Source organism: Bufo gargarizans, chromosome 2 (genome assembly GCF_014858855.1).
Source record: "Bufo gargarizans isolate SCDJY-AF-19 chromosome 2, ASM1485885v1, whole genome shotgun sequence".
NCBI classification, from domain to species: Eukaryota; Metazoa; Chordata; class Amphibia; order Anura; family Bufonidae; genus Bufo; species Bufo gargarizans.
Genome location: NC_058081.1, coordinates 517,669,424 through 517,686,987, shown reverse-complemented (window position 1 = coordinate 517,686,987; position 17,564 = coordinate 517,669,424). Strand labels below are relative to the sequence as shown.

At 46.3% G+C, this 17,564-nt stretch overlaps 1 protein-coding gene across 1 annotated transcript in view; it reads right to left on the bottom strand.

Moving 5' to 3' along the window:
• Positions 1 to 1,956: 1,956 nt before the first annotated feature.
• LOC122926099 overlaps positions 1,957 to 17,564 on the bottom strand; it is a 39,400-nt gene continuing 23,792 nt past the window's right edge. The window contains exons 6-7 of the mRNA XM_044277485.1: positions 12,198 to 12,398; positions 1,957 to 2,150 (exon numbers count right to left, since the gene is read on the bottom strand). Of these exons, the coding sequence (XP_044133420.1) occupies positions 2,139 to 2,150; positions 12,198 to 12,398 (213 nt within the window). The 3' untranslated portion in view covers positions 1,957 to 2,138. The remainder of the gene's footprint in view (positions 2,151 to 12,197; positions 12,399 to 17,564) is intronic.

Genomic DNA, 17,564 nt, shown 5'->3' with positions numbered 1-17,564 from the left:
CTGTTTTTGTTAAAGCAGAGATCTGATTGGTTTTAGTAAATTAAAATATGATATAATTGGTTGCAGCAGGTCCATAGCAACACATTCTTCCACTGCAAGGGTTCAGCCCGTCAGGCGCTTGGTTATATACAGGTAAAACAAGCTGCCTCGAAGGGGTATGGCTGTACTGGCCGAATTATTTCCTCTGCAAGTTTACAGGGGCCGAGAGGTGTGAACTGTTTCTAGTATGTCATGAGTCGAACCAAATACGTTATACTGTATGGTGTGCACTACTTTGATAAATTTGGTCAGTATCATACCTTCCCTTTTAAATCCCTGTTTGTGAAGCAAAGCCCACGCGAAGTCCAGGAAATAAACCCAAAGTGCTCATTTTGTGTCCTATATGAATAAGCGCCATCCACTTTGAAGTAGTTTCTTCTGCAGGACAATCTTGCAGAAACCTACATGCACTCTAGCGCACTACAGCAGTTCTGCACTAAATCATGCAGATTTTGGCGCAGATTTCACCTGCGGAAAAAAACATTTTGTTCCTTGTCAGTCTGCAGCGGTTACATGGGAAGAAATATCATCGCAGAAGGGAGGCAATTTTTTATATATATAATTATATATATATTTTTTTTTAATGGCTGTAGGCCCCTTGCAGACGAGCGAGTATTCTGTGCGGGTGCAATGAGTGATATGAACGCATTGTGCCCGCACAGGATTCGGACCCATTGATTTCAATGGGGCATGTGTACATGTGCGTTGGTTTTCACGCATCACTTGTGCGTTGCGTGAAAAGCGCTGAATGTTCTATATTCAGCGATTTTTCACAGCCCCATAGACGTCAATGGAGCTGCGTGAAAATCGCATCCGCAAGCGATGCGTTTTTCACAGATGGTTGCTAAGAGATGATGTTTGTATACATTCACTCTTATCACGTGCGTGCAAAACACATTGCACCTTTGTGATAAAAACTGAACGCGATCGCAGGCATAACTGACTTTGCCTATGAAATTGCGCATTTTTCACTGAACGCATCCAGACACGCTAGTCTGCCAGGAGCCTATATTTCCTGCTGCACAAAATGTGTAATAATTGGATTATGGTGTGGATTTTCGCTTCCTCATCGAACACCGTGGGGAAAATTTGCAACAAGTCACATCGGTGCCACATCAGAAATTGACACCGCAGGGCAGTTTACACACAGAAGTATAGAGAGGAGATTTTTAAATTCTGATCCACTCAGCTGGTACGGTATTACACTGGGTTTGCTGTACAAATACCCACATGTACATGCATTGGTGTGTATGTAGCCAAAATGACGATTGCGCAGTATGCAACTTGAACAACATTATACTAGAAGCAAGAGAAAGTATAATGAAGTTTTAAAAAAAAGTTATGTTTTCATAACCACAAAAACCTTTATTGAAATTCCCCCTTTAATCCTCTGGGTAGCTTAAAGTACAAAAGTATTTTTTCTATACTGGAGAAAAATTTGGCTGTGAATAACGGAGAAGAAAATTTTATAAGCCAAAATATAAAAAAAAAAAATAGGCTACATGTACACGACCATCTGTATTTTGTGGTTTGCAAAATGCGGATAATGTCCATGTGCCATCTGCATTATTATTATTTTTTTTTTGCAGATCCATTGACTTCAATGGGTCAGTGGACAGCATTTTCCTGACCAAAATAGGACATGTTCTATAGCTTGTGGATGCGGACAGCGCATGCTGTTGTGTGCATGTAGCCTTAACATAAGTACCGTAGCTGTATCCTACACACGGCAGACGACCATGTTTTAGGTAAACCAGTCAGGTGGGTAGGAACAAGTGACATCACTAAAGGTGCCGGTGAAGAGGCGGTTTAGTCACAAAATTCAAATGGTTTGCCATGGAGGTAGAATAGCTCTGTTGGGATTTGTCTGAATTAAGTTAGATTAATTTTCTTGGTTCTTCTGACAACATGGCCAAATTCAACATAAAAATGCATTATTATGTAAGCACAGTACAGCAAAGACACGTAGGAGAATATAAAGAATGGGGGATAAACATGGATGACGTCAAATGTCCAGCTTTGCTGCAGCACATGGATGAAAAAGAAAAAAAAAAGCAGGATAGCTTCACATTTCTTTGGAACGTTGCTGTTGATGATGGTCAGTGGGCACCCTACAAGAAAGTGGAAGAAAAAACAAAAAAAAATGACAATTCTGATTTACAAAGATTGGCGACAACAAAAGATCAAGGATGCTCAACCTGCGGCCCTCCAGCTGTTGTAAAACGACAACTCCCACCATGCCCTGCTGTAGGCTGTCCGGGAATGATGAGAGTTGTAGTTTTGCAACAGTTGGAGGGCCGCAGGTTGAGCATGCCTGCAAAAGATCATCACAGATCTGCCCCTGTAGTTTCCTTAAAGGGGGTCTGTCATTAAGCTTATGCTACCCAATGTGAAGGAGCATAAAGTAGAGATGGAGCCCTTGATTCCATCCTTGTATCACTGGATGTCTTGCTGTAATTTTCTTTTTTGCCTGCAGGTGGTGCCCAGCGCCAAGGTTCTAGTATTTATGAAGGGCGGGTCCCTCCCAGCATTGATTGACAACTTTTTCTCTATACAGTGCCCTCGGGCAAGTGGGCTGGAGAACTGCCAGCTCATGAATACTGTGGACTCTGCTCTGGTCATGGGTGAAAAATAGAGATGAGCGAATTTCATGTTATGAAATTCGTTCACGCTTCGTTTGGTGGTAAAAGCAGAATTGCGCTATGGTCCATGGTAACGGAATTCATAACGCAATTCTATGACGGAATGCATAACGGAATGCCTTGAGAGGCATTCCATTATTCTTTCTGTCACAATAGAAGTCTATGGCCTGCATAACGGATCCGTCCTGTTTCCGTTATGCATGGGGTGAACTCCCCTGCATAGCTGAAATGGGACAGATCCATTTTGAAGCCTATAGACTTCTATTATGACAGAATGCCTCTAAAGGCATTCCGTTATACACTCCGTCATAGAATTGCGTTATGGCCTTTGGTAACTGAATCCATAACGCGATTCTGCTTTTACCACCAAATGAAGCGTGAACTAATTTCAAAATTTGAAATTTGCTCATCTCTAGTGAAAAAGAATGATTTTATGAAAACTACAGCAAGACAACCAGTGCCACCGCTTCAGGCAACATAAACCTGGTGATAGGCAGCAGAAGTAGATTTTTTTTTTTTTTAAGGGTATCTAAGGTGTAAATGTTCACCAACTTCAGCGGCAGCACAAGATAAAGGTAATTCAGTACATTCTGAACAAGGAGGAGGTGGAATGCCACTGCTGTAGTATACTCCCTATGTGATAGAGAGCACACAAGGTGCGAGAGATGGTCTGAAGAGCTCAGATGGCTATGGCAGGTGCTGGCAGCAGGCGAAGACACCAAAGGGGGTGCAGCACATCAGGAAGAGCCCACCCCTTCACAAATATGAAAAGGACATTATTTCTGGTAGGTGCACTTTAAGCAGGAAATACTCCATAAGAGCTGATTGGCCCAGGAAACATGTCCCGTGTGTCGGCTGCATCTCCTGGGACAAGCGCGGCTCTCCTGTCCGGAACTGACTATTAGAGATGAGCGAATTTCCGCTTATGAGATTCGTTCACACTTAGTTTGCTGGTTAAAGGTGAATTGCGTTATGGATTCCGTTACCACTGACCATAACACAATTCTATGACGGAATGCATACCTTTAGAGGTATTACGTTATTCATTCCGTCATAATAGAAGTCTATGGGCTGCAAAACGGATCCGTCTTGTTTCCGTTATGCAGGGGAGTCCTCTAAAGGCATTCTGTCATAGAATTGCATTATGGTCCGTGGTAACGGAATCCATAACGCAGTTCACCTTTAACCAACAAACGAAGTGTGAACGAATTTCAAAATATGAAATTCACTCATCTCTACTGACACTATCGGTAATTTATGATACAGCTCGTCTGTCTGCTCATAGTGGTAGTGATTACACTGCAACAGACCTGCGATCAGTTAAAAACTGACTGTATCATAAGTTACTATGATATGGTCAGGTCAGGGGGGCCACGGTTGGCCAGGGAGATGCAGCTGACACGGTCTATGTTTCCCGGGCCGATTATGGTTGCGTGCATGAGCGCTAAGGGTGCTGCTGTAAATCTGCAACGTTTTAAGTGTGCCAGCAAATCAGTTCCGCTCACCTTAATTGGGCTTGCAGAAATCCATGTGCTTGATTCCCCATTCAAATGAATAGAACTGATTTTCAGTGGCAACATTTTCTGACAAAAGATTTGCCACTTGTGAAGGCACCCTTAAAGAAGTCTCATCCACATGCTGTGAAAAAAGAAAATCTGCAGCTTAAGGCCCCTTTCACACTGGCAAGTTTTCCACGCGTGTGCAATGCATGAGGTGAACGCATTGCACCCGCACTGAATCCGGACCCATTCACTTCAATGGGGCTGTGCAGATAAGCGGTGATTTTCATGCATCACTTGTGCGTTGCGTGAAAACACAGCATGTTCTATATTCAGCGTTTTTCACACAACGCAGTCCCGATATAAATGAATGGGGCTGTGTTAATTTTTTTTACGCATGGTTGCTAGGAGATGATGGGGATAAGCAACCCCGGACCCCATTAAAGTAAATTCACAGTATTATTTTCCCTTATAACATGGTATAAGGGAAAATAATAGCATTCTTAATACAGAATGCTTAGTAAAATGTCGATTTGAAGGGTTAAAAAATAAAGTTAACTCACCTCATCCACTTGATCGCACAGCCAGCATAGTCTTCTTTCAGGACCTGCAAAAGGACCTTTCATGATGTAATAGCACTCACCACGTGGTAACGTCTGCACAGGTCCTGCTGAATGAAGATAGAAGGATCTTCTATCTTCATTCAGTAGGACCTGCGCTGACGTCACCACGCTCACCACATGGTGAGCATGATGACATCAGCGCAGGTCCTGCAAGAAGAAGAAAGAAGACTATAACGGCTGCGCGATCAAGTGGATGAGGTAAGTAAATGGGGTCCCGGGCTCATCTCATTATCTCCTTAGCAACCATCCGTGAAAATCGCATTGCATCCGCACTTGCTTGCTGATGCAATGTGATTTTCATGCAGCCCCATTTACTTCTATGGGGCTGTAGCTGGCCAGCTAAGACCTGCCAATAACCTTAATACAGTTCCTATGTTTGTGTGTTAAAGACAAAAGCAGAGTTATTTACAGTGACTTCATTTTTTGATGTCCTATAACTGTTATTATCTTTTCTCCTGTGAACACAATATATATTCCTTTAAGATTCATTATATGATGTGAGGTAAGCTCAATGACACAGCAGAAACAACGGAAAGCATGGAGTTAAACTGTTGTTGCTGGGCAGGAGTCTAAACCAATCACAGCCAGCCTCACACACAGCCTGTGTGGGAAATTCCCATAGATGGAATGATTACACCACAGGAGAGAAGCCAACACACATTCACTCCACTAAGAGCTGTGTTTTATGGAAGCAGAGAGGCTAAGGCTACTTTCACACTAGCGTTCGATCGGATCCGTTCTGAACGGATCCGATCATAATAATGCAGACGGAGGCTCCGTTCAGAACGGATCCGTCTGCATTATTTTAGCATATAAAAGCTAAGTGTGAAAATAGCCTCGTACGGATCCGTCCAGACTTTCAATGTAAAGTCAATGGGGGACGGATCCGCCTGAAGATTGAGCCATATTGTGGCATCTTCAAACGGATCCGTCCCCATTGACTTACATTGTAAGTCTGGACGGATCCGCACGCCTCCGCACGGCCAGGCGGACACCCGAACGCTGCAAGCAGCGTTCAGCTGTCCGCCTGTCCGTGCGGAGGCGAGCGGAGCGGAGGCTGAACGCCGCCAGACTGATGCAGTCTGAGCGGATCCACTCCATTCAGACTGCATCAGGGCTGGACGGCTGCGTTCGGGTCCGCTCGTGAGCCCCTTCAAACGGAGCTCACGAGCGGACCGACGAACGCTAGTGTGAAAGTAGCCTAAAATACGTATTTAGAACAGTTATATAATGTTCCTATTGTTAATGTAATGAATAGAACTGTATACTAAACCAGTTATATATGTGTTTCCTCACAGTTTCACCAATTGCAAATTCCACCAAATACCATACAATCAAACAAAATGCATACAAATGTGAACTGCTCATACTAGCTCATACTCAACCAATCTGCAAATAGTTACTGCTAACTGCAAATTGCGACCAAACTCAGCAAGTAGAACTATTAGTTAGACCTCAGATATACCTCTCAGAGAGATTATAAAGTGCTCAAATAACTTAAACTGAGAGTACAGATACTGAAGAGAGAAATATATCCATTTTATGTTGAATGACAAGATTGAACAGTTGAACCACCATCTTATGCATACCGCCATTATGTGTGTTATGTACATGGACTATCTGCTGCGGATGTGGCAGTGTTATATATGAAGAAAAGTTGAAGTTAATAAAGAAGATATTTGAAGCATTTGGTGTGCTCTTTAAACTTACTGTTTCCATAGAACGGCGCTAGAGGAATTACAGAGTAATACAGTTTGGTTAGACTAAAAGGTCAGAGATATCAAAATTCTTCTAATGCCACAGCGCAAAAGCCACTTCATAGTGCTGCTCCTGCCACAGGGGCCTGTGTTGCGTGATAAATGCAGAATATAGAACATGCTGCGATTTTCACGTAATGCACAAGTGATGTGTGCAAAAACATCGCTTATGTACACAGCCCCATTGAAATGAATGGGTCAGGATTCAGTGCAGGTGCAATGTCACGCATTGCACCCGCGCTGAAAAGTCACCCGTGTGAAAGGGGCCTAAAGGACATCTGGCGGCAGATTTGTAGCCATTTAACTGGCTGACCTGTTGCATGTGTGCTTGGCAGCTGAAGGCATCTATGTTGGTCCCATGTGCCTGCATTGCTGAGAAAAACGTTTTAGTATACGCAAATGAGCCTCTAGGAGCAACGGGGGCGTTGCTGTTACTCCTAGAGGCTCTGCTATCTCTGCAACGGCTTTGCCCTCTCCACTGTGATTGACAGTGCCAGGAGTTATGTTTTCACTGCCTGGTTCTGTCAGTTAAAGTGCAGAGCCTCTAGGTGTAACGGCTACGCCCTTGTTGCTCCAAGAGGCTCATTCGCATATATTAAAACATTTTTCTCATCAATGTGGGCACATATGAACCCTTTTGTCGCGTGTGACACATATCGCCTCGTAGCCTTAGCCTGCAGTGTGAATTTTTAATTCACAGCACGTCCGTTATACTGCAGACATCCACCAAGTATATCACTCTTTGCAATGCAAATCCACAGCGAAATTTCCTCTGCGGAAATTCAGAAAATCTGCTACGTGTGGCTGTAACCCTGGCCATGTGGCAATATTTATTTATTATTTATTTATTTATTATTATTAAGTCTCCTTCAGAAACAGGAGACTTTAGTCAGCAGCGTGCTCCTATACTAAACATTTGGGCAGAGTCGTCAGTTCGCTCCGATAATAGTTTTCCCGCTTTTTCACTTGCATGATAAGGCCAGCATGCTTTTTCCAGCTGAGCAGGTATATGAAATGATCTGCTCTGACACGAACAGCCCCAGTGAAGATGAAGCACAGTTTGTGTTTTCATTCAAGTTAAAAGGGGTTCTCCGGGAATTAAGAAAATTAAAATACTAAATATATTCCCAAATACCTTCCATTAGTTATAATGGCTAGTTTTGTCTAGGGAGCAATCATTAGGAGAGAAAAAAATGGCCGCCATCCTTTTAGTTCACACAGAACCTGTCCTAATCACACAGGAGGACAAGTTACTACAGAACCGTGAGCTAAAGAGCTGCCACATCCTCTGATCCTATATACAGCTGATAAGATCTTGGAAATGGGAATGTGGTTAATGAGAAGCAGCAGCACTTTTATGCAGTATCCATATCATCACAGTCTGTCCTGTCCATCCTCTCTGTACTTCATATCTCCTTCTCCCTGGCTCGAGGAGAAAAAAAAAAAAAACACCTCGCTGGCTGTGACGCTCTCCACTGTGATTGGACCGCACTACAGCCAGGGAGAAGGAGACGACCATTGAGAAACAGGACAGTCTCCTCCCAGTACCGATGATATTCATTAGCAAACCAGGTGGGCAAAGTGAACGGGGGCCACAGTGGGGGAACGGACTGCAGGACAGACACACTAGTAAGTGATATTACATCCATGAATTATGCCCTACACAACCCGCTACTTATTTCATCATGCCTGGACCCATGAAAGGTCCTCTTTAACCGCCTCCGGACCGCCTAACGCAGGATCGCGTTCCGGAGGCGGCTGTCTCAGGCACAGTCACGCATCTATGCGTCATCTCGTGAGACTTCCTGTGAACGCGCGCACACAGGCGCGCACGTTCACAGGATCGGCAGGTAAGCGAGTGGATCTACAGCCTGCCAGCGGCGATCGTTCGCTAGCAGGCTGTAGATGCGATTTTTTTAACCCCTAACCGGTATATTAGACGCTGTTTTGATAACAGCGTCTAATATACCTGCTCCTCTGGTGGTCCCTTTTGCTTGGATCGACCACCAGAGGACACAGGCAGCTCTGTGATAAGTAGCACCAAGCACCACACTAAACTACACCACCACCCCCCCCCCCTGTCACTTATTAACCCCTGATCACCCCATAAAGACTCCCTGATCACCCCCCTGTAAGGCTCCATTCAAATGCCCGTATGTGTTTTACGGATCCACAAAACACATACGGACGTCTGAATGGAGCCTTATAGGGGGGTGGTCAATGACAGGGGGGTTATCACCCCATATAGACTCCCTGATCACCCCCTGTCATTGATCACCCCCCCTGTAAGGCTCCATTCAGACGTCCGTATGTGTTTTGCGGATCCATGGATCGGATCCGCAAAACACATACGGACGTCTGAATGGAGCCTTACAGGGGGGTGATCAGGGAGTCTATATGGGGTGATCACCCCCCTGTAAGGCTCCACTCAGACGTCCGTATGTGTTTTATGGATTGGATCCGCAAAACGCATACGGACGTCTGAATGGAGCCTTACAGGGGGGGGTGATCACCCCAAATAGACTCCCTGATCACTGTATATGGGGTGATCACCCCCCTGTCATTGATCACCCCCCTGTAAGGCTCCATTCAGACATCCGTATGTGTTTTGCGGATCAGTGGATCCGCAAAACACGGACACAGCGGATCTGCAAAACACATACGGACGTCTGAATGGAGCCTTACAGGGGGGTGATCAATGACAGGGTGGTGATCACCCCATATAGACTCCCTGATCACCCCCCTGTCAGGCTCCATTCAGACATTTTTTTGGCACAAGTTAGCGGAAATATTTTTGATTTATTTTTTTCTTACAAAGTCTCATATTCCACTAACTTGTGTCAAAAAATAAAATCTCACATGAACTCACCATACCCCTCACGGAATCCAAATGCGTAAATTTTTTTAGACATTTATATTCCAGACTTCTTCTCACGCTTTAGGGCCCTTAAAATGCCAGGGCAGTATAAATACCCCACATGTGACCTCATTTCGGAAAGAAGACACCCCAAGGTATTCCGTGAGGGGCATATTGAATCCATGAAAGATTGAAATTTTTATCCCAAGTTACCGGAAAGGGAGACTTTGTGAGAAAAAAATAAAATAAAATCTATTTCTGCTAACTTGTGCCCCAAATTTTTTTTTTCTATGAACTCGCCATGCCCCTTATTGAATACCTTGGGGTGTCTTCTTTCCAAAATGGGGTCACATGTGGGGTATTTATACTGCCCTGGCATTTTAAGGGCCCTAAAGCGTGAGAAGAAGTCTGGGATCCAAATGTCTAAAAATGCCCTCCTAAAAGGAATTTGGGCCCCTTTGCATATCTAGGCTGCAAATTGTCACACATGTGGTATTGCCGTACTCAGGAGAAGTTGGGCAATGTGTTTTGGGGTGTCATTTTACATATACCCATGCTGGGTGAGATAAATATCTTGGTCAAATGCCAACTTTGTATAAAAAAAATATGGGAAAAGTTGTCTTTTGCCGAGATATTTCTCTCACCCAGCATGGGTATATGTAAAATGACACCCCAAAACACATTGCCCAACTTCTCCTGAGTACGGCGATACCACATGTGTGACACTTTTTTGCAGCCTAGGTGGGCAAAGGGGCCCACATTCCAAAGAGCACCTTTAGGATTTCACAGGGCATTTTTTAAACATTTTGATTTCAAACTACTTCTCACGCATTAGGGCCCCTAAAATGCCAGGGCAGTATAACTACCCCACAAGTGACCCCATTTTGGAAAGAAAGCTCTATTAGTGAGAAGAAAAGGAGGTAAAATTCATTTGGGTGGTAAGTTGCATGACCGAGCAATAAACGGTGAAAGTAGTGTAGTGCAGAATTGTAAAAAGTGGTCTGTCATTAAAGGGGTTCTGCACTTTCATTTAACTAATGATCTATCCTCTGGATAGATCATCAGCTTCTGATCGGCGGGGTCCAGGGGGCTGAGGTGGTTAAAGGGAACCTGTCACCGGGATTTTGTGTATAAAGCTGAGGACGTGGGTTGCTAGATGGCCGCTAGCACTTCCGAATACCCAGTCCCCATAGCTCTGTGTGCTTTTATTGTGTAAAAAAAACTACGATTTGATACATATGCAAATTAACCTGAGATGTGTCCTGTCCCTGAGATGAGTCCAGCGTGAAGGAGCCCAGCACCGCCCTACATCCTCAGAATCTCCTCCTTGCTCCCCGACGTCAGAAAGCTAGAGCGCCGTAATCTCGCAATGCACTAGCTAGCTCACCCATCGCGAGATTACGGCGCTCTAGCTTTCTGACGTCAGACTGAGACTGACATGTTTTCCATTTGGATCAAATGACGTCTGTGTTGTTTCTGGTGCTTGCCACACCTTCTTTCCCCAGGTGTGGCTATTAGGGTAATTTAACCGTCTCTATTTATAGTTGCTTCTCCCACAATGCTGTGCGGTTTATAGCTTCTGTTTGGACCTTTGGATAGATTGTGGTTAGATCTTGGCTGAGTTTTCCTGGTGCTTCCATTGCTCCTTTGAAGTTAAGTCTTTCATTTCCCTTTTGTATTTTGTTTGGGTTCGGTATGTTGCATTTCCCTATTGTTTGTATTAGGCCTGAAGGAGACTCCTGTTCGTCCTTCCTTTTGGAGGAACAGGTAGTCTCTTCCCTGCCATTAGTACCAGGGTCCTATAGGGCTAGATAGGAATCTAGGTATTCCTGCATTTGAACTCGCCTACCTTTGGGGTCTGTTCATACTGGTAGTCAGTCAGGATTTTGGTAAGGGTTTTCACTAGGAAGTGTCCATTTTCCTTTCCTAGTTCTCAGGCCTGATTTCCTGTTACCCCCCTTCCCTCACACACCGAAGCGTGACAATAAAACAGTTATGATCACATATTGCCAGTATTCAGGAGAAAATGCACAACAAATGGTGGAGTGGTTTTTATCCTCTTGTGAAGATGCTACATTTGGGGTTAAAGCAACATTTTATTGGGTGGAAAAAAAAAATTTTTTTCATTTTCACTGCGCAGTGTTCATAAATTCTATGAAACACTTATGGGGTCAAAACAATCACTACATCCCAATATAAATTCCTTCATGTGTTTACTTTCCAATATGGGGTCTTGGGGGTTTCCACAGTACTTTTACCTCAGGGTCACTCCCTTCTAAGCCCTGCCTTGTGCCCATACAGCCATTTACGACCACATATGGGGTATTGTTTAACAACTTGTTGGGAGATTTTGACTTTAATACCCCTAAAAACTTTGGGATAAAACAACGGATTGGAAAAAATTAGATTTTTCTAATGACACATCTGTTGTCAAATAGCTCATTATACCCCTTGAGGTTTTCAAAATGGGGTAATTTGGGCAGAGGGAAAGTTCTTATATTTTGGCACCTCTGCAAACCTTTTCTGGTGTCTGGAAAACATCCTATGACAAAGACGACCCACAGATCCATAAGGTGCTACTTCATGGGTTCATGCTAACCTAAAGCAGACCAACATAAAGTAAAATGTGTAATGAAAAAAAAAAACGAAAAAAAAAAAACAATCATTTGGCTACATAAACTTGTTCTAGAGTTACTACCCCATGAAGTGACACGTCAGATTAAAAAAATAGGGCAAATTGACTTCTGCTGAAAGGTGTTAGCACTCAATCCTCCACTCACCTGACTGGTAAGACATTCAATATAAGACCTGTAGTTCCTCTGGATGAAGGTCAGGGCGGTGGTGAAGCAGTTCTGCAGTAGATCGGGGACGCTGGAACCAACTTTGCTAGTTAAAGACATGGCGACTACCAGTGTGGCCTGCTCCATTTCCGTCCCAGGGGGAAGGTTGTTCAGCAAACTCTTGACGGCATCTTCAAAGCGCTGCAAAAAAAAGTTGGGTTACAAAAGTTCATTACTAGGAGAGTTGTATTTGGAACCAGATTTATGTAACCCATTAATGACTAGCAGCAGCCATATTTTTTTTTTTTAAGGCTACTTTCACATGTTCACTACAGCCAGGAATTGACCGGACAAAAACTGTTGTGCATATCAGTTTCTGTCCGGCCAATTCTAACTATTTTTGCAGGGCTTGCGGACAGATCTTGGATTCCAGTAGCATTCGGCAATGCCAGATCCGGGGAATTTGTGCCGTAGATGTAAAACTAGCCTAACCCTTTAAGGACCAGGCCAATTTTTGTGTTTTCGTTTGTTCCTATATACCTTCCAAAAGCCCTTCTAATGGCACTGTTTCATTTGCCATATCTTTGTGGGCTGAAACTGGAAAAAAAAAAAAAAAAAAAAAAAAACACAATTCCACCAAGTTTTGGGGTTTTGATATTATGGCATTCCATGGGCTAAAAATGACATGACCTCTATTTTCTGCAGGTCAGTACGATTATGGCGATACCAGATTTGTATAGTTTTTGTTTTGGGTTTTCTTTTACTACCTATAAAAAAATGTCTTTGCATCGCTATTTTCTGACACAAGTAGCTTTTATATTTCCATCTACAGAGCTGTAAGAGGGCTTGTTTTTGTGGGGCGAACTGCAGTTTTTATTGCTACCACTTTGGGGTGTGTCCAATTTTTTAAAAATTATTTTTATTCTATTTTAGGGGGGCAAGGTGATCAAAAATGATGAATAGGGGATTTTTATTTTTCCAGCCAGGAAAAATATTTTTTTATTTTAATAGTTTCGGCATTCTGGTACACAGTTAATTTTTTTTATTGTTTATTTTAATATGTAAAATTAGGGAAAAGGGAGGCAACTTGAATTTTTTACCTGTCATGGTCTTACCTTCTTGCTGTTCTCCTTAGTTTGACATGTGCTGGCGGCCATCTTGGTTTCTGGGTTTCTTGTAGCCTCCCACCCTGCGGCTTCTCCTTCCCACTGGGAGGAGCTGGATGCCTAGCTCATATATATAGGAGGACTGTGGCTTCAGTTCCTTGCTTGGTCCTCCTGTGTTCACATGCTTCCAAGACTGCTGCTGCTTCTGGTTCCTGATCCTGGCTTCGTCTGACTACCCTGCTGGTTCCTGATCCAGGCTTCGTCTGACTACCCTGCTGGTTCCTGATCCAGGCTTCGTCTGACTACCCTTCTGGTTCCTGACCTCTGGCTTCGCAAGACCCTGCTTCGGTTTAGCCATCCGTTTGGACTTTTGCCCTACAGCTTGGTTTTCAATAAAGCCTTCTTATTTCCACTTATCTCTTGTTGTACGTCTGGTTCATGGTTCCATGACATTAGGACCAAGCCATGAATTCTGACGGTACAGGGCCATCCTCGCTACCTACGCTGGTTGCCAGACTTGATCAGCAGGATCACCTGTTGGGTCGGTTCGCTGTGGCGTTGCAAACCCTGCTTGAACGCACGGCTCATTTAGCTTCCGTTGCCGATGGGTCGGTTGTCGCTCCTGGGCCCGCTCCTACTGCCGCTCCGGTTGTTGCGCCAGAGTCTACCCCGACACCTGTTGCTGCGCCTGCGGTGTTTCGGGGTATGACCGGTTCTGCCCCCCTTCCACAGCGCTTTGGGGGAGAGCCAACTCAGTGCCGAGGTTTCCTTAACCAGGTGGGCATTTATTTCGAGTTGCTGCCACATGCCTTTCCTACTGAGCGATCAAAGGTGGGCTTCTTGATCTCGCTGCTCTCGGACAAGGCCTTGGCCTGGGCCAGCCCTTTATGGGAGAACAACAATCCGGTGGTTGCCGAGTTTTCCGGTTTTGTTGCTTCTCTTCGGAAGGTATTCGATGTGCCGGCTCGTGCCGCCTCTGCTGCGAAGCTCCTTATGTCCATCGGACAGGGTTCACGATCCGTAGCTGAATACGCCATTGAGTTTCGTACCCTGGCAGCAGAGGTGGGCTGGAATAATGAGGCTCTGGTCGCTGCTTTCTCTCATGGTCTCTCGGATGCCTTGAAGGATGAGGTTGCAGCTAAGGACCTACCAGTGGAGCTCGAGTCTCTTATTTCTTTCCTGATTTTGATTGACACCAGACTCAGGGAGAGACCTTCCTTTAAGGAGAGCCTGCGGAGGTCTTCTAACAGATTGGCGCCTATGTTTGCTGTCCCACCCGTGCCTCCCTCTCCTCCCACGCCTCCTGGGGATGACTTGTCTGGGGGTGAACCCATGCAGCTGGGGTTTGCTCGCCTGTCCGAGGGGGAGAGGGTACTCCGGAGACGCGAGGGCCGATGCATGTACTGTGGTCTCGGTGGGCATTTTCGGTTGGCATGCCCGAACCGTCTGGGAAACTCTCGCACCTGAGATCCTGTCGGGGGCAGATCTTGGGTGGAGTCTCCTCGTCCCCGGTTTCCCGTGTTGACAAACCACTGATTACTGTTGTCCTCTCCTGGGTCGGGGGCTCGGTGACGACCCAGGCGTTGGTGGACTCTGGTGCTGGTGGTTTGTTCATTGATAGTGTGTTCGCTGCCGCCAATTCCATTCCTCTGCAGCCTCGAGGTTCCCCACTGGCTCTTGAGGCGATAGACGGCAGACCCCTTCTGCCGCCACACGTGACTCAGGAGACCCTTCCAGTGGGGATGGCCATTGGTGCCGTTCACAGAGAGTCGGTCTGTCTCCAGGTTATTTCGTCTCCACACTACTCGGTGGTCTTGGGGTACCCCTGGCTCCAGAAGCATAATCCGACTTTCGATTGGAGGTCGGCCGAGATCCTCTCGTGGTCACCGCAGTGTGGGGCTAGTTGCATCCATGGGTCTGTCAAGTTGCTGTGTACTTCCTCGGACTCTCTGTTGCCTCCTGAATACGAGGAGTACCGGGATGTATTCGATAAGGTGCGTGTGGTTGCCCTACCTCCGCACCGCCCATACGATTGTGCCATAGAGTTACAATCTGGTGCCGTTCCTCCTCGTGGCAAAGTCTATCCACTGTCGGTAGCGGAGAATGAGGCCATGGAGGAGTACGTGAGGGAGGCGCTTTCACGCGGACACATTCGCAAATCCTCGTCCCCGGCAGGGGCTGGATTTTTCTTTGTGAAAAAGAAGGGCGGTGAGTTGAGGCCTTGCATCGATTACAGGGGTCTCAATCGCATCACGATCAAGAACGCTTACCCGATACCCTTGATTTCCGAGCTGTTCGATCGCCTCAAAGGGGCCACGGTCTTTACTAAACTCGACCTGAGGGCGGCATATAACCTGGTAAGGATCAAGGCGGGCGATCAGTGAAAGACCGCGTTTAACACCAGGACCGGTCATTATGAATCCTTGGTTATGCCCTTTGGGTTGTGCAATGCGCCCGCAGTCTTCCAGGAATTCATCAACAATGTTTTCCGTGACCTGTTGCAGCAGTGTGTGGTGGTCTATTTGGATGACATCTTGGTATATTCTGAATCCATGGAGGCCCACATTCTGGATGTCAGACGAGTGTTGCAACGGTTACGAGAGAACAAGCTGTTCGGTAAGCTTGAGAAATGCGAATTTCACCGATCCCAGGTAACCTTCTTAGGTTACATCATTTCCGCTGAGGGGTTCTCCATGGATCCTGAGAAGGTTTCGGCTGTCTTACAGTGGCCCCAGCCCAGTGGTCTTCGTGCCCTGCAGCGCTTTTTGGGCTTCGCCAATTATTTTTGGAAGTTCATCAGGGACTTTTCCATGCTAGCCAAGCCTCTCACGGATCTGACCAGGAAGGGCAGTAATCCCCAGGTCTGGCCGCTCGAGGCCATCCAAGCTTTTGAGGGTCTAAAGTCCGCCTTTGTGTCTGCTCCGATTCTGTCGCATCCCAACCCTGGGTTGCCGTTTGTCCTCGAGGTGGACGCGTCTGAGACGGGAGTAGGCGCCCTTCTGTCTCAGCGTAGAACACCAGAGGGTCCTCTGCTTCCTTGTGGGTTTTACTCCCGGAAACTGTCTTCCGCGGAGTGCAACTATCAGATTGGTGACGGGGAGTTATTGGCCATCGTGCAGGCCCTTAAAGAATGGAGGCACTTGCTCGAGGGCTCGGTGGTTCCGGTTCTCATCCTGACGGACCACAAGAATCTGACCTACCTCTCTGAGGCCAAGAGATTGACACCACGTCAGGCCAGATGGGCTCTGTTCTTGTCACGTTTTAATTACGTGGTCTCCTACCTACCCGGTTCCAAGAACATCAGAGCGGAGGCCTTATCACGGCAGTACTCCGAGCTGTCCGGGGAGGAGTCGATTCCGACTTCGGTCATACCTCCGAATCAGATCCTGGCCGCCATTCGCACCAGCCTGACCTCTCCCCTGGGTGAGCAGATTTTGGCGGCTCAATCTGGTGCTCCCTCTGGGAGACCCAACGGCAGATGTTTTGTGCCTGAGGAGTTGCGCACTCGGTTGTTGCGAACCTACCATAACTCCAAGGCCGCGGGGCATCCTGGAAAGAATCAGCTGTCCTGGGCTGTTTCACGTCTGTTCTGGTGGCCTTCTCTACGTTCCGACATCGCCGCATATGTAGCGGCATGCTCCGTTTGTGCCCAGAGTAAGTCCCCTCGGCACCTTCCGTTGGGCCTTTTGCAACCCATAGCCACCGGGGAGCGTCCATGGTCACACCTGGGGATGGATTTCATTGTGGACCTCCCTGCATCCCGAGGCCATACGGTCATTCTCATGATTGTGGATCGGTTTTCCAAAATGTGCCACTGTGTTCCTCTCAAGAAGTTACCCTCTGCACAAGAGTTGGCCACGATTTTTGCCAGGGAGGTTTTCCGGTTGCACGGTTTGCCCAAGGAGATTGTGTCGGATCGGGGGAGTCAGTTTGTGTCCAGGTTCTGGCGCGCCTTTTGCTCCCAGTTGGGGATTCATCTCTCTTTCTCCTCGGCCTACCACCCTCAGTCCAATGGGGCCACAGAACGATCCAATCAGGCCTTGGAGCAATTCCTTCGTTGCTATGTCTCCGATCACCAAGACAATTGGGTTGACCTCCTGCCTTGGGCTGAGTTTGCCAGGAACACGGCGGTGAACTCTTCCTCTGGGACGTCTCCCTTCATGGCCAATTATGGGTTCCAACCTGCCGTGTTACCGGAGGTATTCTCTCCCCAGGATATTCCGGCTGTGGAGGATCACCTTTCCGTCCTACGTGCTTCTTG